The 25,424-nt window shown below is 34.9% G+C and overlaps 1 protein-coding gene across 1 annotated transcript; it reads right to left on the bottom strand.

The window, feature by feature from the left end:
• Nucleotides 1-330: 330 nt before the first annotated feature.
• On the bottom strand, nucleotides 331-25,417 carry LOC117906996 (P-loop guanosine triphosphatase YjiA-like). The gene is made up of 10 exons (XM_034820302.1): nucleotides 25,104-25,417; nucleotides 23,984-24,049; nucleotides 22,594-22,774; nucleotides 11,880-12,076; nucleotides 8,384-8,434; nucleotides 5,805-5,896; nucleotides 5,475-5,539; nucleotides 2,981-3,072; nucleotides 1,110-1,214; nucleotides 331-979 (listed from the first exon to the last, which is right to left on the bottom strand). Exons 1-10 carry the CDS (start codon nucleotides 25,362-25,364, stop codon nucleotides 842-844), a joined length of 1,248 nt encoding a protein of 415 aa, XP_034676193.1. The 5' UTR covers nucleotides 25,365-25,417; the 3' UTR covers nucleotides 331-841.
• Nucleotides 25,418-25,424: the final 7 nt, after the last annotated feature.

Below are 25,424 nucleotides of genomic sequence, written 5' to 3'. Positions count from 1 at the left end.
AGTTAACAAAATTATAAAATATATTATAAAATTATATAAATTTTAAGTATTTTAATCAAACATGACTATTATTAATAAATAAATATTTACCAAATTTTAAATTATTAAGCAATTTCTAAATATTAATAAAGGCATGACAAGTTTCATATTTTTTAATAAATATTGAAATGCAAAATAACATCAAACATTGACAATAATGTATTTTTCACTTATTTTATAAATTAAATATAAGCATGACATAATATATCTTAATACATATGATACCTGGGTCATATACATTAAATATAATATCTAATGATATCATATCCCGTTAAAAATGATATCCTAAAATCCTAAAATATACATATCTTATTTAATGGAATATAATATCATAAGTTATACATATCTTTTTATATCCTATTCCATCGTTCAAAATGTAACCTAACTAATTAGAATTGCTTCCAAACCAAAGCAATACAGGCTAGAATCGCTTCACAAAAATCACCAACAAATGGACCTTTCCTTGAGTTCTTCTCCAACAAAATTAATAGCCTCAAGTCACAAATATATGAGACAGTACAACAATGATAATCAGGTTTACAAAAGATATGCAATTTTCTGCCTAATCTCAGAAATTTCTTATTCCACTATGGAAGTTGAGAGATAAAGACCAACTACCAATAGCTAAAACCCTGGAAATTTCTACCTAATGCTTTGGTGATGCAAACCCCATCATTCTGACAAAAATCTTGGGGGGTTGGTGATCCTTGGAGGCCTATGTTGCTGTTGTGTTTCCCTTCAGTCATCCCCCATTCATCTGCTGTTTAAGCTTTTGGACAATCTGACATGACCGGCTTCTCAGTCACACTAGACAACCTCTGAAACCTTTTCTTAGAGCAGTTTCATCCAAGTTCCTTCCTATAAATACAAGTTTGCTCACCCTTTTCTCATCAGGTTCCCATGTTTTGCCTGGGCAGCCATCTAATGTAGAATGCACCCCCTGAAAGATATGGCACGGGGAAAAAGAAAACAAGGAAAAGCAAAATCACAAGAAAAGGGATTAAAATCTCATCTTTAAGTGTGAGTAATGACTCAGATCGTGAAAATTCAGGTTAAGAAATGATAAGAACCTGAAAAACATAACGTTCATCAGAACCATTCACACACAGGACCCCCTTCATCCTGTACAAGTCTTCCCCTTTTTCTTCAATAAGCCTTTCCAGCCAATCATCTACCTGGTTCACATGCCACCAAAGAGAAAATATATACTTTTTCTTAGGATTCTCCTATGGTTGATTTGTGAACGAAACATAGTGTGCATGTATGCATCTTTTTGAGTCTGACATAGGAAAAGAAGTGCTGTTTGTATTATTGGCATTATTGCTTAGCTATTTGATTACTCTATATGTGCATTTTTAGCTACTGAGCAACGCGCTCAAAGAAGCAAAACCCCAGGCCTTTAAACAAACTCAACTAACTTTCCTAAAGGGACTTTGGGGTTGAAAGTTTAGAACACCACCAAATCACCACTCACCTATTAGACATTGTCTATTTGGAATTTGCACAGCATTGATCAGTGTTGGAACCAACCAGAGCTCCAAACTACAAGATGTGATCCCAACCTAAGCGTGCCAATCAGGTCAAAACTAGCCTATTCAATGATTTTACGATGATTTGACAGTTGTGAACATATGGATATAAATTATAATAACAAACTTCAATCAAGTGACTGGATATACAAGGATCCAAACTACTTGATCTGATTATTACCAAAAGAAAAAGAGAGAAAAAAAAAAACCTCCACTATAATACAAAACTGATTGATTAAATATAATGATTGCAAGCATATTAATAGAAATTTATAAAGTGAACTACAATCTAACAATAGATGATAGGTGTGGTTGTCAAAAACATATCAGCAATGTAACATCCTACAGGCTTCCTCTGCTATGGCACTACATTTAAGTCCTAAACATCAAAAACCAGAGGCCTCCATTTTGTCTAAAAGCTTCAAAGCTCCACTAAATTCCGAGAGTATCAGATTTTCAGCAATTGTTGAATTTTCTTCTGTAAATCCCTCTAGTAATCTTCATCACAAAAATCTATAATCTCAATTTTCCAGTTGATACCTACAACATAAACCTTAAATACTGATAGTGGCTGGAATTAGGAATCTTAGAGCTGACATAGAGGCCAAATGCTTTGTTAACTTGCAGATATCAGGGCTCTTAGAGCTTATACAACTCAACTTAGGAAAGTTAATTCGAAAATTAAATCCAATTCCGTACAGCTATTCTCCAAACAGCTCCCCTGCATGCCACATACAAGAAGGCCACCTGGTCTCTTCCTCACATCACAATTATCCCTCTCCATGGGATGTGATTTTGATATCAAGCTCAGCTATCTGGTTTATCCTTGAATACCTCCACTTTATCTATGATGTTTCCAGATCAATTCCCTATCTTTAAGATTCTATTCATGTAATCAATCCCAACAGACACAAAAAGCAGAAGAATATGTCAAGACGAACCATGCAAAAGTAAACTATGCCCTCTTCTGATGAACCTATGTCCTACCATTTGCCATCCTAAAAGCATAGAAATTAGAATTAGTCTCCTTCCTCCACCCACTTCACCCTACCTTTTTCCCTTTGATTTACACCTTTTCAAATCTTTAAGGGCTTAGTCAACATCACTTGATCCAATCCTGCAAGGGCCTATATTCTCAATATTCCTAAACCTGGAGACTTCAATGCTCTCATTTGCCTTTCACCTACAGCACACTTCCTCTTTAATAAACATGTGCCTTTCCAATGGTCCATCCAGGAAGGCATGGGGAAGCAGGATATAGCGCACACAATCCCAAGTCATTGGGAAATGAGGTAAATGCTTCTCTCAGCACCTTGATGATATTTTAGAAAACTTTTTGTTGAAATTGCCTAATTCATCAAATGACCTTCAAATAGAAGACATCCACAAAACATCATGGAAAAATTTATTACCTCATCAAGGTCAAGGGTTCCTTCAGAAACTATACTGACACTGGAGACAGCAGAATCATGCACATGATCGTGATGATGTCCTTTATGGTGTCCTGTCACAATCAAAATGAAACACCAAAAAAATGAGTTTGAAATCACTCTAGAATCAATTTTGTGTTAGAAATACTGGTGAAATCCCATCAAAATGATCAGCTATTTTCCAAATAAACTAAAATGATAGTCCATTACATAACATTTTAATAGAACAGGCGCTAGCAAAGGAAAAAGAACTTTTTAGATGTGCCATTTGAATGCTAAAGCACTCTTTCTACCAAAAGCAAAACCATTTCCTGCAGATGACTTATCTTAGCACAACTTTATACTGTTCCATTGAGAGCTAATTGTGAAATTCTAATGGCACATCAGATAGAACATCAGGAAACAACCTCCTACTGAGTTATGTTCACCATCATAAAACAAGTAGATATTGAGATCCAATAATAAGAATGTTGAAATACATAAATAAGGGTTAAATTAGTCCAAATCAATTATCATTCAACTCAAAATCAAAGCATTAAGCAGGTAGGAAATATACAATAAAAAAACATCTGACAACAAATATACATTAAAATAGAGCTGCTTCAAATAATCCAAATCATGTGTCATTCAACTCTTTTTAGCATATACGAACTAAAAGAACTTATTGGTCTTAACGGTGGATTCCAAGCATAGAGCAAATAAGAAGTGTACAACAAAACATCTGATAAAGACATATATTAAAATAGAAATGTCTTCTAATCTGATATTGTAGTGGAGCTTGAGAGAGAGAGAGAGAGAAAGAGAGAGAGAGAGAGAGAGAGGATAGAGAAGAGAGAGATTGATATGAAAAAGGGAAAAGGTTCCCCATCTATGAATTTTATCACTTCAGATAATACATAGCTGCATGACATTCTGATGACACTTAAACTAAAATCAGAATCTTACAATGTGTTTTATAGGGAATAAGAACCTAATGGTAAAAAACATTGCTACTAGTTTTTCAACAAACAACAAAACTGCGTCCAAAGAATCCTGTTTTAGTCTAAACCAAAAATGGAATGGTTTATTATCAGAAGCAGTTGTTGCTAAAGTAGGGCTAAACACTAGTAAAGGTCTTAATCACTCTTTAGCAGTAGATTATCTACTTTTACTGGAAGGCTTTTCCCCACTATTGCTAAAAGTCCCAACATTTGCCAAATGCAACTTTAGTTTAGATAACTCTACTCAGTAGGAAGATTGAAAGCAAATTAGGTTAACTTTAATTACAAATACCATTCCTGTGGTCTAAAAAATTACGTACCCCTCTCCCAAGTTTTGGTGTTGATCATATGACCTTCCTCTCCATAGAATAGTCATTAAAGTTATGGATGACAATTGATGACATCAGCATGTAAAAAGTTTATAAGGTACCTAAACTACCCTTCTCCAAAAAAATCTCGATTCACTTCTCTTCTTTGCTCCCAAATAAACCCCAATCCTAAACCCACAGTCTCCCCTAACCCCAACATCTTTTTTCCTAACCCCAAAATCCACCCTCTCCACCTCCAAATCTTCTACTTCATGATTTTCTTTTTTTCAGTCATTTCTTGGTTGCTATGCACAGCCATGAGTCTCTTTCCCCCCTCTCTTTATTTTTTATTTATTTTATTTATTTATATATTATTATTATTATTATTTTAGGGAGACCATAACAATGTGCAGCAGCAGTGCAGCCTTCTTGTTTTTCTCAAAAAGCTTGGTAGGGGGCTAGCAGTGCCAATTACTGCAAAGATTTTTTATTTTTTTTCTTCAGAAAGGAAAGGGAAAAAGTGAATGGAGGAAGAAGACAAGGGCCTTTCTATATATGGTGCTTGGTGATTTAGGGTTTTTTATTATTATTATTATTATTATTTTTGGAAAACCATAACAATGTGCAGCAGCAGTGTAGCCTTCTTTTTTTCTCAAAAAGCTTGGTAAGGGGCCTTTTTTATTCTTTTTCTTCAGAAAGGAAAGGGAAAAAGTGAATGGAGGAAGAAGACAAGGGCCTATCTATATATGAAGCTTGGTGATTTAGGGTTTAAGGGAGAAGGCGGCTCAAAAGGAAGCCTTTTGACCTTCAAGGTAATGGCATTCCTATCTTTTTGCATTTCAGCTTGTATCTTCAGGAACAATAACTGACAGCACAGCCTAGAGTCACTTTACCTCGAAGGGTTAGTGTTCCTGATAGACACTTCGATGTAGGTGTCCTGAATTAAATTTTTAAGTCTCCTAATCAAAACTTGAAAAAGTACTTCCCAATTTGTTTAAACTATTAAGAATCCTCTGAAACATGGGATGACAGTCATACAAACATATGCTCAAATGCAACTAATTGAAACATAATTTCCCCAGAGTCATACTTTTGTTTCCCTATCTTTTTCCTGGCAACAAACTTCTATTGTTGATGGCAAACAGATCATGATAAGGCATGAATCAGAGAAAGAAGAAAAGACACTACCTTTCCCGGTTTCATGTTGATGGGTTGCACAATGGGAGCTATCTACCTGAACCTCGGAATCAATTCTGCAAAACCAATGCATATGCAATGCAAATATGAGCTTTCATTACAATGCCGAAATATAGATATGCATCACAATTTTGTCTCTTCTATCCAGAAAAAATAGGAAAGGTAAAGATTGGAAGGAAAAAAAAATATTAATTAAAAATAAAGATGACAAAGAATTTGACATGGAAAAGATTTTTTGGCTCTAACAGAATTCCTTTGTCTTTTAAGGACAAAAACTGATACATTACAGAAGATACACAGCTGAATAAATAGCACAATGACCTCTCAAGATCATATCCTCCCACTCCCAAAACAAAGTCCATGTCAACACATCCAAATTTAGCTAACTTTATCTGAGCCATCCCATTGATATGCTGTAAAAATAAACAAATAAATAAAAATAAACATAAAAATAAAAACCAAATTTCAAAACAAAAAATTTCATAAAAAAATATATAAAAAATGCAAAAATCACATGTTAAAAACCAAAACACATGCAAGTAACATATGTTATTAATGAATCAACTCAACATTTTGATAGATAATAAGAGATGTAAATATATTGCATGAGAAAATAGTACACCAAAGTAAACAAGACATATACAACAGGCACCAAATGGCTAAGCCTCATAAAATCAATTAAAGACATCAATCCTTCTTTTATGTACATGCAAACCCAAGCTAGAAGTTACTTATGAACGAATATTTCAACTGTTGATCAGACTGCTTCTCATTTTCAAAAACTCTTCAATTTTGTTCCTACCAAATTGTCTAAAAAATGCAAAGAGGATCGACACTCCATGCCTTTTTCTCTTTCCTTCCTACAAAGAACTCGTGCTAGCTTAAAAGAGTTGCTTTTACCATGGAATGGACCACCCAAACTAAGCCAAGGAAATAGAATAGCAACTGCCATAGAACCTTTGATTTGGTACAATGAAGAGAATATGATCAATAGATTCCCCTTTGATTTTACAGAAAAAAAAAAAAAAAACACTATTCTCCAATGGCCATTCTCTTCTTTGAAGCTGGTATATTGTCAATACTTTAACCCAACTAGCTTCCCAAGAAAAAAAAGCTCAATTTAGATGGCACCCATGAATTCCAAATAATGTCCTTTGGAAAAGAAATTCACTGCCAAGTTCCAAAACAAAATAGAGGGATTTGACTTAAAAAAAACTCCATTCTTTGAATCCTTCCAAACACCTATCATCTTCTACTCTCCTTACCAACTATATTTGTATCTTGAGGAAAAAAGAACCAACAATACATAGCTCCCAATTGTTTAAGTGTCTAGAGAACCACAAATTCCAAAGACCCCTTTCACCTATCAATTTTCCAACTAAAGAACCCAACCCAATTTCACAAGAAGTTTAAATCATAGATGCTAACACTAACTCATTAACCTGATCTTGCAATAATAGATTTACTGCAAAATTGATTTTTTTGGACTATTACCCCATTTGCGATGCTAAACTAAATCCTTTCATTTGGTATGAAAGTTAGATATATATTGTGGATTCATAATAGTTTAAGCTTTTAGAAAAATTAATAATTTAACATGATATCAAAGCTACAGTTAACTAAATGTCTTGAGTTCAAGTCTCTCCTACCGTTTGTTGCCCTATATATTTATCTGTAATCCATGATCCTTGTTTTGTCTCTCCACATGCAGGTATGGAGCCACATGTTAAGGAAGGTGTTAGCCTAATATACATTGGAGCCTCATATCCTAATAGCTTAAAGCTTTTAGGAAAGTTGGTCAAGTATAATGATAATATTAATTATGATTATGTCCCTCATTAATAAGTAAGGAAAAGACTTCTCTCAAGAAATAACAAATACTAATTATGTGCGTTATATTTTAAGACAACCAGGATATTTTTGGATGCATTCTTCTTCCTAGTTCAAATCTTAAATTTTAGAATGGCTATTTAAATAAATACATGCAATTATTTTAAAACCTGATAGGGGTGAGCCACACAACCACTTGGAAAGCCAATTGATCTGGCTTCCCACACAGAAAAACCCAAGCTATTTCTAAAGGATATATACATGCATGTATATGTATGTGTGCGTGTGTGTATATGAATATACACACACCAATCGTTTAGGGTACCCATTTCTTGTTTGCAGGTATGTTGTTAATCAAGTTATAGATTAAAGTCCAATAATTGCATGCCAATACTTAGCCACATGGTCTTGGTTTTGAACATACGATTTCCAACATGATGTCCCTGGTTAAGATGTATTGCTCGACAGTGGAGAAAGTAATAGATGTTTCACCAAAAAAATGCTGGAGGGAGGGAAAGAAAAACAAAGCATGTGCAGAGAATTTTGGGTTATTTCTTTGCAATGGCTCATGAAGTATGGTAGCATTGCAGTGTCCTAGAATATTCACAAACTAAGGTTTTCAAACCTGTAATTCAACACTGGTTTTCCAGTAAACAAAGCAAAGCTTTAACTCAACAGATCCAGGATTGCATTTAGTTCTCTAATTTATTTTCTTCTCATCAATTCATATACAATTATGCCTTGTTGAGATTGTAAATTGATTATGAAATATCATTTCACCTTTAAAAATGCTCATGGTTTTTAGAAAAGAGTAACAACTTTAAAAAGTAATTGTGAATTTTGGTAAAATTATTTGAGCATCACATTTTTAGTTATTGTCAATTACAACTAAAGTGCTTCCTTTTGTGGTTTAATGAATGGTCCTTAAACCGCTGATTACAAGTTCAACTTTTCATAGCACAGAACAAAAAATAATGAATAAAAAAAAATTAAACAGAAATCATAATACCCATTAGACAACTTAGTTTCACTTTAAAAGGGAAAAATCTCTTCTTGTACAACACTCTTACCTTAATTCTCTGGGTCAATCTCTCCAAGTCAGCCTCAGTCACCAAATCAATCTGTCAAGATGAATCAAACAGTGATAAATATTAAATATAGGAATATAGAATCTCCTTAAAATCCCAAAGCAAACAACTGGAGCATACATAAGTTCGACAATTCACATGATAGAAAATGAACTGAAAATAATGCCAAGGCACTATAAATGCAGCAGCGATTGGTTCTAAGACATGTCCTCTGTCAAGGTCTAAAATGAATGTGTTTGGGCCCAAAGGAAGCCTCTATTCTAGATGCTTGAGTAATGGTTTGTTAGTTTATCATAATGGTCTCACTTTTCACTCAGAAATGGGAGAAGGGTTAAATTCTGAAAAGACTAGTGGTGCGAGGATCAAACTTTGGAAGAAGCCTTTCCAAATTTATTTTTCTTTGCTTCTAACAAAGAGAGATGGATGGCAAAGGCATGGGAGGTGAATGGGGAAGGGGGTGGTCGGAGCCCCCGTTTTTCAAGGCAGTTTAATGATTAGGAGTTGGATGAAGTGGAGAGTTTCTTTCAGAAATTGCAATAATTGGTAATTAAAGGAGAACTGGACGAAAAACTAAGGTGGAATGAATCCAAGTGCAGCAAGTTTTCAAACAGATCTCTCTATTCTTCCTTACCTAGGGGATATAGAGAGCATTATCCATCTAATATTGTGTGGAGTTCTTAGGCACCAATGAAGGCCGGTTTTTTGGCTTAGGAAGGATCATGGAGTAGAATCCTTACTCTTGACCAACTCAAAAGGAGGGGTTGGACTCTCCCAAGTAGATGTTACTTGTGCAAAGGTGCGGAGGAAACAACAGACCGCTTGCTTCTATATTGTTCCAAAACAAGAATGGTTTGACGCTTGGTTTTTTCTCTCTTTGGAGTGGAGTGGGTTACACATTCTTCAGTCAAAACCAAAGGGCTTTGGAGTGGAGTGGGTCACACTTTCTCTTTTTGGGTTGGCATGGCTCTTTCGTGGGGAAAAAAAGGAAAAAAGCATGGAGGGCCACTAATTTTATGTTTGTCGTGGACTCTTTGGAACAAGAGAAACAAAAGGGCTTTTCATGATGTTAAGCACTCCAACCAAGCAATTAAATTTGCCTTTTCATATACTTTTGGGAATTAGGCTAAGGTGTATATAGAGGATCACATAATGTCTATGTTAGATTTTGTAGATTGGTCGAGTTTAAAGTAAGGAGAGGTCTTCTTGTTTCTTTCCTTTGTCCCGTTGGGCCTTTTTTGTATATTTCATATGTATTGTGCTATGTCTCATTTTAGGAGCTTTTACTACATGTTTCCCTGTTTGCCTATCAAAAAAAGTTTATTGTAACTTCATTGAATTTATGTCTACCATGTGTAGCTTAGCAACTCTAAAGATTAGGATAGTTTGGCATCCAAATTAGTAGTAATATGGTTCTAGGTTTGTTTCGTATCTGGGTTTGGTAGAGTCCTAGTTGCAATTTAGAAAGTTTTCTTTGCTGGGGATTTTAATTACTCAGAAATATTTATTCCCATCAAACTATATTATAATAGTTCCTAGTTTTGAGCTATTAGAAATCTTTTATCAGGTTGCAAGCTAGCCTATCATGTGCTCAGAAACTTTCTATTTTAGAGAATTTGAGTCCTATTCAGTTTCTATTGCAGGGGGTCATGTTCTTGGAAGGTCTTCACTTGCCTCAATGTTATCAAGAGTCCATAAATGCATCCCTTCAGACCAAAAAAGACATTAGAGTTGATTAATCAAAGTTTTAAGGTTCAAGTTGATAACTCATGATGTCCTAGGTTCTTTCTTCTCTGTCTTCTTCTCATCCTACTTCTCTCCAATTCTTTTTGTTCCATTTTCTTTTTTTCTCTTTTTCTTATAATAAACAAGGAGATAGAGAAATTGTGTTAAAAAAGGATGATGTATCCTTCCAGCCAGAAACACCTCCATGATACTGGAAAATAAAACTAGAAACTTCCCTAGACCTTAGGGCCCTAGACAACACTATTTAAGGTTTAAGCTCAATCTTGCATCAGTTTGGTATCAATGCAAGGCTCTGACTTTCAATAAACCTCTTTATTTTCTTTCAGGAATCCTACCAATGCAGTCACAAAGAAAGAGCATTGATGCACTTTCTTAAAGTTTATGAAGCTAGTGAATTAGATGTTAGATGGTTTAAAAGTAAGGAAGTCCGTGATGGCCACAAGTGGCAACCACCTGTAAAAGTTTACAGGAGGCATAAAGGATTGGACTCTAAGGCCAAAAGTATGATCTGGCATACATTGGATGATTTTTTTTTTTTTTGATAAATCTGGCATACATTGGATGATAACAGCCTCAGTTGGGATTTTATATAATTCAACATGGATTTCAGCCCAAGTTTTTTTTTGAGTACAGTCAAAGGGCCACAAGTGTTCTTATCTCCAAAATCATTAATATTTTTTTAAATTTACAAGAGTCTTTTAATTTTTGTTTATTAGTTCAAGTTGTTGATTTCCCAGTTTTATTTTATTTTATTTTATTTTTTATAAATAGTTTTATTATTCCTGTGATTATCTCCAAAGAGTCTTAGGGGTCTTAGGATTGAAGTGTATAAAGCTGATCAGTCTATCTTCTAAAAGGATGAATGAATGACAACACACTGATCAAAAAAAAAAATGAATGAATGACAACACAAAACCTTCTAGCCTTCAATGTTTTCTTATTTCTGTGATGCAAACTAAACCTAGTTGTGAAGCCTAGGATTTTTGGGAATGCTTCCTAGAGTCCCATCATATTTCTTTTACTTCTGCTGTTCTGCATCAGTAAGAACCATTAGCACTACATTGAAAAAGATAAAGAGTAATTAAGGAGACAATATTGGCTTTTGTACAAAGGCAAAAACACCCCCTAAGGGCAGCTCAACTGGTAGGTGCTCCCTCTCCTGTATGCGGTCTTAGTTTCAAGTTCCGGGCATATCCAATACACAGTTCTGGGGTAGGGATCATGTATCTATGGTTCTCACCAGTTCTACATCATTTAATAATGATAATAATAACAATAATAATAATAAGAAGAAGAAGAAGTCCTGGGCGAAAAACCCATTGGAATAGCAACTAATCATGATTTGGAATCCGCTAGGCCAAACTTCAGTTCCAATGCTTCATTCCACCCATAACATTCTTCCCTCAAGTTTGCATAGGATCAGCTGTATTTCTCCACTTCCACAATTGCATCAATTAGATCTTAGTTCAATGCATTTATCCATCATCACTCAATCCCTTAGAGCAATCCTTACTAACCCTAAAACCCCAATTTTTGAACTACCTGCAATTACTGACCTTTGAAGCTTGCGTTAAAACCTAAAAATTGACTTCCACCTACCAAAATCCTCAAGATACAACTTTTCTTAGACTTTGGTGAAGCATTATTTGGCCTACTAACAGAAATTTTTTATCGTGTTATTAAATGATTAAGTGTCATCCTGCATCACATTTTAAAGGAAATAAATAAATCATACCTTATTTAAAATGATACGGTCCGCATAAGCAACTTGTTCCACTGCTTCATTCACCACAAATCTGGGTTTTACTTCATCTAAATGTTGCATGGCATGCTTAGCATCAACCAAAGTAACAACTCCATCAAGTTTCACATAATGTGAAACTAACTCATCAGTACAAAATGTTTCAATAACAGGAGCCGGTTTAGCAAGGCCTGAAAAAGCAACATCCATCAATAAATTAAATAATGAAACTAACAATGCCTGCACCCTAGGCAGCACATCATAGATACAAGATATGACATGGTCCAAACATGATGAGACAAAAGTGAAAACATGGCCATTGTTACTAAGATTTGAGGAAAAATAACAAATTTTCTGGGTTGTTATTAAGTGAATGGCAGGAACCCTCATTTGTCCATCAAAACTACAACTAATATCACTAAAAATACAGAAACATACAACAGTATTTGAGAATGAATAAGAAATTTGCAGGGTACTAAAAAATGTTACTGGGAAGTGAATGGCTAGTCCTTGAAAATACAAGAAGGATTGCGGAATGGCAGTTTTGGGAGGGTGTTAGTGAACAACATGCAGTTAGGAACTATTTTGAGCAATAGGAAAAGGCATCACCTTCCTTAGAACTTGTTGATTTTCTAAGAAAATATCATTGAATATGGAAGGTGGTGCTTTTGCTTATTTTCCAAACCAGTTCCTATATTCATACCACTTTAGTTCGCATCAAAGCCAAAAACCTAGATTTAGGCAAGAGTTGAACATAACATACTTTGTGGTGAAAGAGGACATCATGAATAGCAAACAGAAATAGCTGAATGAAAATTCCTAAAGGCAAATGTGAGACCTTTGGCATACCAAAAGATAGTCTTGAGGAGGAAAGGATTAAAGAGATAGTGCCATAATTTGAAAATTTTCACTAATTTCAGCAATGAAGTTGTCAAAGAATAACACTAACCAAGCATTTGTTGAATGTTGTAAGAATGATTGTTTTAATAGTTGGTAGACCACAAATACCTTTTGCTTTGGAATCCTTGCAAATGTTTGATGAACACCTTGACAGGAGGTTAAAGCGTGGTTAAGCTGCCTTTATGATGAAAGAGAGAGTTTCATAGTTTGGAATTTTCCACAAATTTAGCAATGAAGTTACCAAGAATCAAACACTTATCAAGAATTTAATGGATGCCCTAAGGATAACTGCTCAGCAGTTGGAAGATAACACATACTTGTTGATTCGGTATCATTCCAAAGCCAAATACTCTGCTTTCCCATTTATTGCTTTTTGACCTCCTGGTGCACTAGAACATTTTCATTTTGAGTGTCTCATCTTCTCCAAGGAAGTGAAACTCAAATGCAAAGGGAACATGGTCCAACTACATTTTTCATTTTCATTACTTCCATGGCCATGCCCAGCATCCATGCTATTTAAATGGTTCATCAAGAGAGATGCTTCTATGGGTGCCATAATCTGCTGTTTGAAAAAATGATTCATCAAAATAATATCACCAGCACCCATGCTATTGACATGGTTCAGCAGTAGTGATGTTCCCATGCATGCCATAATATTGCATGAAGAAATGATTCATTGAAATAATGGCACCATTAATATTGACACATCTGAGATTATCAAATTATTTGGGAATCCCTCTCTTCAATCCTCCCTTTTTTTATATTTCTATTGACACATTTGGGATTGCCAAATGATTCATCAAAATTTTTGGGGGATTAATGCATCCTGGTTGCATGAAGAAGTGTTGTTGTTGTAGTACCAGAAATCCACATCCAATTCTGACTATTTTCTTGTTGAGCAGTTTCCTTTCTCTTTTTTGTTCATTGTTTTTCATGTTTCTATTTTTTAGATACCTTAGATATTCTTCATGTTTATCTTTGGCAATAAAGTCAATTATGGGGGAAAAAACTATTTCTCATTATTTATAAAACCAGGAAAAAAAATCTAGTTTGGCTGGTTGAAAGCAACAAATAATTTTACAGCTAAGGCTTTGGAGATATTATTATTGATCAACAAAATTAAGATTATTTAAAGAATTATTTTTGAGGTTTTTGTATAATACCATTCTTTCATTACCCTATTGTTCTGGTCATTGTTATTAGTACCGTGCATTACACAATACTTATTATGCAATACATATCATCTCAAAGTGGAATCAATATGTATCGTATAATGTATTGGAAAATACACCGTATCGTTCAAGACACCAACTGTGGTGTTTTGATACATTTGATACTACGTTACAACAATACTAAGATAAGCCAAAAAACAATGACATTTAAGCTAAAAAAACAACACTGTTTCAAAAAAAGATCGTTTCAGCTTTCAAGAGAAGAATATTTTAGGTTTTTTTCTGGTTTCTACCTTTGGCACACGCATCACAACTCTTGGACTCTCAACATAAGGTGAAGACAAGGAAGAATAGAATGGAAAGAGAAAAGTGTTGGTGACATTACCGTGAGGTGAGTTCTCCGAGTGTTCCATCATTTGGTTCTTTTTCTTCCTTTTTTTTTTTCCTCTTTTTCCTTTCCCTTTCTTTGTCATCATAAAGTTCTCTTTTCGTCCTCATCTTTGGTTCATTTTTTTCTCTCTGATTTTCTCTCATTTTGCTATGAGAGAGACTTTGTTTTACATATAAAAAAAATAAATCAATAAAAAAAAAATTTTTAAATTAATTAAAAATAAAAAAAGGCTTATAGCCATGTTAGGCCAAACTATAGCCTATAGGAGTACGGACCTCATAACTGAAAGCATAGACCTCACAATTGTAGCTATCAACCTTAGTACTATAGTTGCTTCTATCTTTCTATAAAAAAATATTTTTATCTGCTTTTAGGCTTTAAAAAAATTATTTTTAATTTGGGAAACTCATATATTAAAGATGATGGGTCATGGGAAGTGTGTAAGTGCAGCCTTAGTACTGCAACAACTTCATTCAACTTTTAAAAAAATTATTTTTAATTTGGAAGACTCATATATTGAAAATGATAGGTCATGGGAAAGTGCAGCCTAAGCCTTAATGCTACAACAGCTTCTTTCAAGTTTTAAAAAAATCTATTTTTATTAGACTCGTAGCAATATGAGTTTTGAAGAGGTTGAGCCATGAGAAACTGTGTTAGTACTGCTATTTTGTATACTTATATTAAGAGATGGTTACATTATAGTGCTATGACTGCTATCAGCCTTAAAAATAGTTGTTTTATTATGTAATCTCGTGATTTGGAAGCAGTGGGTCTAGTAGCATAAGTTGACAATAATAATGTTGTAAACCTCTTAAATAATTTTTTAAGAGGTTAAAAAAATTCTTTTGTTGTCAACTTTTGCTATCAAATCATGAGATTACATAATAAAATAACTATTTTTAAGGTCGATAGCAGTCATAGCACTATATTGTAGTCTTCTCTTAATATAAGTATACAGAATAGTAGCACTAACACGGTTTCCCATAGCTCAACCTCTTCAAAAACCCATATTGCTATGAGTCTAATAAAAATAGATTTTTTTAAAATTGAAAGAAGTTGCTACAACACTAAGGCTAAGGCCACACTGACACGCTTCCCATGACCTATTATATTTTTATATATATAGATAAAAAAGATGTATATATAGAAAAGAGGAAGCACCAAAAGCAGTGCCCTCAGGGTATACAAGGAGTATACAAAAGAAGTCAAAAGGCTCAAACTGAAGGGGAAGGGATAGAAACAAAAAACATCACCTGCCTTTACTCAAAGCCTAACCAATCAATGAAGCTTACAAGAGAAGAAGGGCTCAAAACTATAGACACCCTATCCCAAGACCAAAGATTACATACAAAAGAATTTTTCAATCTTTGGAGCGAAAGCTCCTCATTACCAAACACTGTCATATTCCTTTCCTTCCAGACTGTCCAAAATATACATAAGAGGGTCATTTGCCAAGCCTTTTTACGAGCTTTCCCCACAAAAGCCCCATCCACCCAAGAAGAGTTTCCTTCACTGAACAAGAAAGAATCCAAGCCACACCAAAGAGGGAGAAGAAAAGATTCCATAGAACCTGAATCTTTGCACAATGAAGAAGGTGATTGACCGCCTCTACTTCAGAGAGGTATAGAAAACACCTATTTGCCAACGAGTGTCCCCTCCTTTAAAGTTGGTCCAAAGTTAAGGCTTTCCCCCCAGAAGCCTCCCAAGCAAAGAAAGCTACCTTAGGAGGCACACTTGCCCTCCAAACACTACCACTAGGGAACAAAAGAGAATCACTGGGCTCCAAGATAGAATAAAGAGACTTGACCGTATAGGTGTCACACCTTGAAGCTATCCAAATTGCTCTATCTTCCACCTCCCTTTGCACCCTAAAAGCTTGGATCTTTTGCAAAATATCCACCAACTCTAGCTCCCAATCATTAAATGCCCTTGAGAAAAGAGGGGTCCAACCACCCCCATCACTATCAAGGTTCCAAACATCCAACACCCAAACTTCCTTAGACAAAGAAATGGAAAATAAGGAAGGGAATGACTCACAAAGTGGTTCATCTCCACACCACTTGTCCATCCAGGATCTCACTCTCTGCCCATTACCCACTTGGTAGGCCAACCTACCACTCAAATAAATCCACTTCTTCCTAATTGCTTTCCACAATCCCACACCATACCTCTCTCTCACTGCACAAGAGCGCCACCCCCCATCCTCTTCACCATACTTATGACTGATGACTTGCCTCCAAATGGCCTCTATTTCATTAGCAAAACCGCCAATTCCACTTGCTTAAGAGAGCTATATTCATCAAAGCTAGATTTCTCACACCCAAACCACCTTTCTTTTTTACCAAGCAAACCATGTTCCACCTAACAAGATGCGATTTTTGCACAAGAGCTCCACCACCCCAAAGAAAATCCCTCTAAATCTTCTCCAATCTCAACCTCACTTTTCTTGGCATGCAAAAAAGGGACATGAAATAGATAGGCATGCTAAATAAAATGCTTCGGATTAGAGTGAGTCTCCCTCCTTTTGAGATATACTGTCTCTTCCACATTGCTAGCCTTTTTCGAAATCTCTCCGCAATGTCATCCCACACCGCCACTGATTTGAAGGGGCCCCCCAAAGGCATACCCAAATAGCAGGAAGGGAGACCACCCACTTTACATCCTGACCCCAAGGCCAAGTCCTTTATATTATGCATCCTGCTCACCGGTATTAACTTGCTTTTCTTTAGATTGATTCTCAAACCTAAGCAAGCCTCAAACCACATGAGAAGCCAACTTAGATAAGTCATTTGGTCTTGAGACGGCTCACAAAACACCAATGTATCATCAACACATAACAAGTGCGAGATTAGAATCCCCTCACCACTCTTACCTCTCACCCTCCAACCAAATAAGTAGCTCCCACTAATAGCCCTCCTCAATAGACAACTAAACACCTCCATGGCTATCACGAACAAATAAGGGGAGAGGGGATCTCCTTGTCTCAATCCCCTCAAACTTTGGAAAAAACCGGAAAAAGATCCATTTATTAGAACAAAAAAATTCACAATAGAGATGCACCATTTTGTCCAATTTATCCATTTCTCCCCAAAGCCCATCTTTCTAAGCATTGTAAACAAAAACTTCCAATTGACATCATCATACGCCTTCTCTATATCCAACTTGCACAACACATCACCTTCATTGCTTTTCAACCTTGAGTCCACGGCCTCATTTGCAATCAATACTGTGTTTAAAATCTGTTTACCCTCCACAAAGGCATTTTAGGACTCTAAAATCACTTTGCCCATAACATTTTTAAGTCTATTAGCCAACACCTTGGCCAACAACTTATAAAGGCTGCCCATAAGGCTAATCGACCTAAAATCTTTCAGGTCTTCTACAACTCCCTTCTTAGGGACTAAAACCAGAAAAGTAGCATTCAAAAACTTTATAAATCTGCCCCCTCATGAAAGTCTCTAAAAAAACCCATAACCTCTACCTTCCCAACATCCCAACAAAAAAGCCAAAATGTCATGGTGAAGCCGTCTGGACCTAGGACTTTGTCCTTGCCTAGATTTGAGAGAGTTGCAAACACCTCTTCTTCCAAAAAAGGAATCTCCAACCTCTCAACCTCACTACTATCTAGCCCCATAAAAGTAAACCCATCAATACAAGGACGTCACCCCCCTTCTTTGAATAGAGGTTATGAAACGCCCCAACCACACTATCCTTTAAATCAATCTCCTTGATATGCCAACAGCCATTCACTTTCAACGTGGACAACCAGTTTCTTCTACTGTGAGCATTCGCCATCCTGTGGAAGAATCTGGTGTTATCGTCCCCCTCCTTCAAGCTATTATCTTCAATACATGGGTCTTCCAGATTAAAAATAATTTTTCAAAAAGTTGAATGAAGCTACTGCAACACTAAGGCTGCACTTACACATTTCCCATGACCCATCATCTTCAATATAAGAGTCTCCCAAATTAAAAATAATTTTTTTAAACTTTGAAAGCAAAAAAAAAAAAAGAAAATACTTTTTTTAAAGAAAGACAGTAGCAACTGCAATACTAAGGCTGACAGCTACAACTATGAGGTCTATGCTTTCAGTTGTGAGGTTCATACTCCTATAGGCTATAGTTTGACCTAACAAAGACTAACACAGCTACCCAAAACACCATTCTCTCTAAAGCAATTGATATTTCCGTGAAAGAACCAGAAGCCCTCCTTTTTTATGTAAATCAAGGTCTCTCTCATAGCAAAAATGAGAGAAAATCAAAGGGAAAAAAAAAAAAAGAACCAAAGATAAGAACGGAAAGAGAACTAGATGATGACAAAGAAAGTGAAAGGAAAAACAGAAAGAGAAAAAAAAAAAAAAAACCAAATGATAGAGCACTCAGAGAACTCACCTCACGGTAATGTCATTGATGCTTTTCTCTTTCCATTCTATTCTTCCCTAGCCTTCTCCTTACGTCAAGAGTCCAAGAGTCGTGATGCATGTGTCAAAAGTAGAAACTAGAAAAAAACCTAAAATATTCTTCTCTTGAAACTTACAATGATTTTGTTTTGAAACGGTGTCATTTTTTAGATTAAACGGCGTTGTTTTTTGGCTTGTCTTAGTATCGTTGTAACGTAATATCGAATGTATCGGAACACCACAACTCATGTCTCGAACAATATGGTGTATTTTCCAATACACTATATGGTACGTATCAATTCCACTTCGAGACAGTATGTATCACATGATAAGTATCATGTATCGTACAGTACTAATAACAATGGTTGGGACTGACAAGATTTCGATACCTTAGTGGTATTGATTTGGACATTTGACACTAGGATGACACTGTTGAGTTTCTGGGAAACTATGGTATCTATGTATCAAATTCACATTTTGATACTATGCGACAAAAGGATATTGGTATCATTTGGCATTGAGGTCTGCCAAAAGATAATTCGATAAAAGAGCAAACCTACTGGAAGCATGCGTCTTTGCCTACAAATAGCTTACCATATGTAGATTTTAGGGATTAGAGAGCAGGTATTAGAGATTATATTCTACATTTTAGACAAAGTTAGGAATTAGAGATAGTTTCATCTGTAGTCTTCTCTGCTGATAAATTTTCTTTCATTTTCTTAGCTGCCAAACATGATCTGCAATGTCAAAGATCTTGTCATGGACAGCTAATTACCTGTTGATATTTGGCGGAGCATTAGCATGCAGTAATGGACAGCATTAGCATTTCTCTGTGAGTTCTTCACTGCACTCTTTTAGATCTCTATTTTCATCATCTTATGTTTGAATTCTTCTGATTTAACATTGTAAAACTCACATATTTGATGCTTGAGAATACAATAGATGCTCTGCAATGCATTGATCTATTGTCTTTCACTAGATCTAACATGTCCAATTTTAGGAATGGAATAGAAATGAATCTGAGTATAAAGGATTCAAAATCTCAGTTTCTAAAAGGTGATTTCAATTGATAAATAGGAAATCGAAACTAATTTCAATTGATAAACAGGAAATCAAAACTAATTTCAATTGATAAACAGAAAATCCAATCCTAGGTGGATAAGATCTGTTTGTGAATTGATCTTTCCAGATATCAATTACTTAGATTCCTGTAAACATCTATTTGGTTCACTGCTCAATTGAAGAACTGAAAAAATCTTGTTTTTATACTATCAAATTTTGCATTGATTATCTTTTCACAAAATGATCGTATTTGAAATATGATTGATGGTTATCAAAAAATTGTTTCCTTATAGTAAATCCTTGTGGAAATGACCTAACCACTAAAGCTAGCTAAAAAATCCTTTTTAATTTCCTAAAGAGAGATTGTTTTGGTTTTGGAGTTTTTAGCATCGAGGACACTCTGGTTAAATTTGAAGAACCAAACTGACTTTTGGAAGATAAAACTAATCAGTAAAAAACCACAATCCAGTGGTGCAAACATCAAGACTACAGCATTAAAGGTTTTATTGATTCTAGGAAATAATGACATTGAGTAATGAAAAAACATGGTCTCCTTTGAACAGAATCCACAATAGAAAATATAGAAAGAAAAAAAAAGAATAATTTTCTTGATGATTAATAACAATTTCCAAACCCTAGACATGGTGAACTATTTATAGTTCCAAACATACTAAACTATGCTTATTCTTAGTAGATATACGAATATGTATGCTATACATGCATATTCTTCAAAATGTCCAAAAAGAAAAGTAAGAACCCCCTACAAATAAAACCCAGAAATGCAAAGAATGCCCAATAATGAATCCTAGAAAACACCTCTAAAGAGGGTAATCTTTAGTTTCACACCTAGAATCTAAGAGCTCAAAGGTGTGACTGTCATTTCAAAATTTGAGCCAAAAACTGAACATGAAATGACCCAAAATGATGCAGTTACCTATAAGACTATCCACATAAAGCATACACTAGAGCAAATAAAGCAATTCTAGAATAGCATCCAACATATGATAAGTCTCTAAATACCATATACCGAGCCAGATAAACACTTAATCCACAACTCAACCACCTAAGAACAACTAGTGACATACTACAGATGCAAGAGCTCGGTCATTATCTTACTCAGGCTTATTCTCAATAGAGCCTATTTTTCTTAGCCTTGTTAGATCCTATGGGCATGAATCCTATCACTGCAGCTAAATTTCTATAAAAATCTAAAGTCTCATCTAAGGCCAAAATCTCTACTTGGTTAGTGGCTCACAAGAGGGTCAACACCAATGACATGCTACAATTGAGCAGAACTTACAAAACCCTTAACCCCATTTGTATATTTTATGCATGAGGAGTGGAGAAATAGTTGACCATCTTTTTTTACATTGCATGCAGACTTTGGGCCTTTGGCATAAGCCATCCAAATTAGCTAACTTGGATTGGGTTCCTCCTAGGAGCATTTTGATATGATGTCCATCTCATATAGAGGTTTGAGGAGCTCCATCAAAGGCAAAATCATGTAGTAGATCACTGGTATCACACTGATATAGATTGTGTAGAGGGAAAGAAATGCTAGGATTTACGAGGACAAGTGGAGGACTTCAGAGACTATGGAATCTAAATTCATTTGTATTCATCCTTTTGGGCCTCTTGTTCCATGGCATTTAAGGGCATTCCTCCCAATGATGTTAAGCTTGACTAGCATTTAGTGCGTAAGCCATAAGGATTAGTTTAGCAAGGAGAGAAGATTTATTTCGATTTCTATTCAAAGGAGCTATTTTTAATACTCAAGAGGCATGAGAGATCTTATGTTGCATATTCACATATTGTTCTATATGGATGTATAGGTCTTTCTTCCATTTTTTTATCAATTTTTTGTAAATCCAAGGAGGATCACTCAACCTTCTCATGCACATGCTTTACCCAATTTTAATATACTTTGCTTTTTATTTATAAAAATAAAAATAAAAAAAGGAACTAAAATAAATCCAAATATTTTCTTCATAAACTATGTCAAATAACTAGGCAATCAATCTAAGACTGCGCCAAGAGCCCATTCCTAAACCATCACTCCATGAATCTTGTCACTACTTTGAAAGGAGAGGAAGAGAGGTGAGCTTCTTAAAGTTCAGTAAAAAGTAATGATGTGACAGAGTAGATCAACTCTCAAAGCACAAAGGATAAAAGTTGAAATATCATCAATATCTTGTTTAAAATACAAAAGATCATCAATTGGAAAAAAGGAAGTATGAAACTTAGGTTCATCTTAGCTAAAACAGCAAAGGGTTTAAACTATTATCAACCTTCACCACTAATATCATGTTCTTCAATTAAATGTTTTATCATTTAGAAAAGTACATATTTAGATGAAATGAACTTCTATTCTATGCTCGGAGTATAAGTTTTGAACAACTTTTGCACTAGAAATTTATTAACCATGAAAGAAAAATCCTGACATTATTAAAGTATGTGAGACTAAAAATAAGTATTAATAAATATTTGCTAATGTTTAGAAGCAAATGCAAAAGATAGAAAAAATAATAACATTAATAAAAATAACAATACAGAATATTCCTTCAACACTGTTTTCATCATATCTCAATTGAATTGCATGAATTGAGATTTCTAAACCATATGATTAAGTTGGAAGTTACTGTAATTAGGAGTGAGTGGGATTAAACCTATGGACTGAATTGATAGCTCTGTTAAATAGATAAATAATATAGACACCAAACAAACAAAACCCATCTTAGGTCAAGAGTTGACAACTTTTATGGATCAGATATTAAAATACCATACCCGTGGTTTCTATAACAATATGATCAAATTTGTCTCGCTTTTTCTTAACCAATTCCAAGAGCATTTTCACTAGATCTCCTCGTACGGTACAGCATAGACACCCATTATTAACCATGACAATGTCTTCAGCCACTGAGGAATGACTAGCAACCAATGAACCATCAATATCCACCTCGCCAAACTGCAATAACAACAGAGTCAGTAAGATGCATGAGTTTTTACTGCACTGTCACACCAAGGACCGGTAATAGTCGACTTCTGATTGATTAAAAGTTGGTTAATCTTCAAAGGTACATATGCATTTGAAATAGTTAGAGCTTAAAGAATAACTATGGTATGTTAGCTAGGTGAAAGTTTAAGACAAAATCATGATAAACAAAGTTTATTAAGCAGAAATTAAGCAGTGTTCACACATCCTAAAGGGCATTCAAACATCCTCCAGGATTTTCAAAATGTCCCATAGAGGGCATTCAAACGCCCCTCCCAAGAGCCAAACACCCCCCTCCAGAACCTCCATTTTGGCTTTTTTGGTACTTCCTTCCCTGTTTATAAAGGCCTTTTGGTAAATCTAAGTTTAGAATATCTCTCCAAAATTATATCATAGGTATTTTCACGTTGTATTCGGTGTTCTTGTGTGGGATTAATAAATTTTTATTCCTTATTGAATCTATTGAGATTGATTGAAATTAAAATCCAAGTAAAAATTAAAATTTTGATTAACTTGCTTGGACTATGTAGTCAACACCCACAACCACACAAACCTCACATATCATTATCATCACATTTCACACCAAAAGGTGGGCTAGCTGCTTACATGACATCATCTCATAGATTGAAAAGATTACCATAATTGGATATTTTAGGATTGACTTATGTTGAATGGGCAAATCCTCTAGTTCAAAAATTCTTGATCTCCATATGAGAACCTTCAAGGCCTACCAGTCCATCATCATTTTGTCAACCCCTCTTCACCTTTCAGTTTGCTCCACTCTTCCATTGAAACTAGCTAGTATCTACCTCACATCCATGTGATCAACCTCTACAAATAACCTTGTGTATACACTTGCAAACACCAAGAACTCATTCTTTCAAGGTTATCATAATAAATAATGGCAAACACATGGCACAAGTATGAACCAATAAGACAAAGATCTAAAAAATGTTGAATTATTGTCTATTAGAAGTACTGGGAGAGAATGTGAAGTAAATTTCAACTAATGGTCAAAAATGCCCACAAACTAAAATGTCCTAAACCACCATGTTTATATACTTTTAACTGAAAGAGAAACAAAAGCAGCTGAAATTGCCTTATCAAAGGAAAAGATGTCATGCAAAAAACAAGTATAAAAACAGAAAGTAATTCTTTGTCTTAAGAAATAAAATTCAGTACCTCGTTCTCTATGACAGCAATCCGCTTTCCATGTTGTGAAGTTAAAATATGATTCAAGAGAGTGGTCTGTCATTATTAAATATTACCAAAGAAATGAATAAGTACAATCTGAGATAACACGACAACAGCAATAAAGTTTAACAATCAAACTTATATATCCGGTTTTTTTACTTTTTATAATTAGATTACTAAGAAAATTTTCCAGAAAAAAAATATCTCTCAATAGATTCTTAAGGTGAAACTTCAGGGAAACTTATAGTTTGGGGGAAAATTATTTCCATGCAGTAGAAATGTTTCTTATTGCTTGTTTCTCTGAGAGAAAAAATTTTAGGTTTCAAAATACAAAATCCATCAATAAAGTGAAAATCTCAAATAAAAGAGGAAACTTTCAGACAACTCTCTCATGGGAACAAATTGGGGATAACTTTGTTTGGAGACATTGTCCATGGAAACAAACAGAGCCAATAGTACCAAAAAGAAAAACCACCTGAGATGATAAAAATAACAATAATAAAACTTGAGAATGAACTCATCCAAAGTTTTTCATTACTTCTTAGGGAAAGAGATCCCAGAAATACTCTAAACAATAATGTTTCCTTAATCGATACTGAGAACGAAATTTTGGAAAACGTATCTGTTTGTACAAGAACGTAATTTCTTTCTTACTATTCGTTTTCCTCAAGAGAATCTTTTAGGTTTCGTAATAGAAATTTCATCAATTAAGATGACTCCTCAAAATTCAAACGAAAAGAAATTCTAGAAAAATCTTCTACGGAATCAGATTGGAAAAATTTTGTCTTGAAACATTTTCCTTAGAAAAAACGAGGGCCAATGAGTACTAAAAACAAAACAAAACAAAACCCAAGACAAAGAAAATTTCCAGAAGAAGTCTCTAGTTGAAATAAATTGTTGAAAATGCCCAGAAATACTTCCACAGGAACAAAAAGAACCCATTGATTAGCACCAAAACAAAACAACAACAACAAAAAAAAAAGGCACGACATTGAGAATTTTCAGAAGCATTCCTTGCCAAAAATAAATTGAGGAAAGGTATATCTGGAAACATTTTCGAAAGAAACAAACAGACCCACTTGGTACCAAAGATACAAACAAAGCCCACCTTTCCAGAGCCGAGAAAACCAGTGATTACAGTGGCAGGAACTCTATTGTCGAGATTGAGAGAGCTGATATCGTAATTTGGGGCACAAACCATACCCCTGGAGTTTCTATAAAGAAACTTAGTAGAATCAAATGGGCTAGAACCAAGGACATGAGCGTTTCTGAGGAGCTGAACGAGAGATGAAGAAGAGTGCTGGAAGTGATGGTGGAGAGTTTTGCACAGGCTTTTGGTTGTTGTTCTTGATAACAACCTGGTGGCCATTTTCAAGTAGCAACGAACCTTAAACCTTAGACCTTAAACCCTAGCAAAAGGGTTTCTCAC

Source organism: Vitis riparia, chromosome 2, assembly GCF_004353265.1.
Source record: "Vitis riparia cultivar Riparia Gloire de Montpellier isolate 1030 chromosome 2, EGFV_Vit.rip_1.0, whole genome shotgun sequence".
NCBI lineage: Eukaryota > Viridiplantae > Streptophyta > Magnoliopsida > Vitales > Vitaceae > Vitis > Vitis riparia.
Note: the sequence above shows the minus strand (reverse complement) of the source record. Positions and strands in the feature narration are given on the sequence as shown.

Excerpts from the sequence above, each read along its gene's own strand:
- LOC117906996 (XM_034820302.1), bottom strand. The coding sequence starts at position 25,364 with ATGGCCACCAGGTTGTTATCAAGAACAACAACCAAAAGCCTGTGCAAA. Across the intron at positions 22,775-23,983 it reads TTGCTGTCATAGAGAACGAG|TTTGGCGAGGTGGATATTGA; the intron begins GTACTGAATTTT and ends TTGTTATTGCAG. Across the intron at positions 8,435-11,879 it reads ACCGTATCATTTTAAATAAG|ATTGATTTGGTGACTGAGGC; the intron begins GTATGATTTATT and ends TCATCTTGACAG.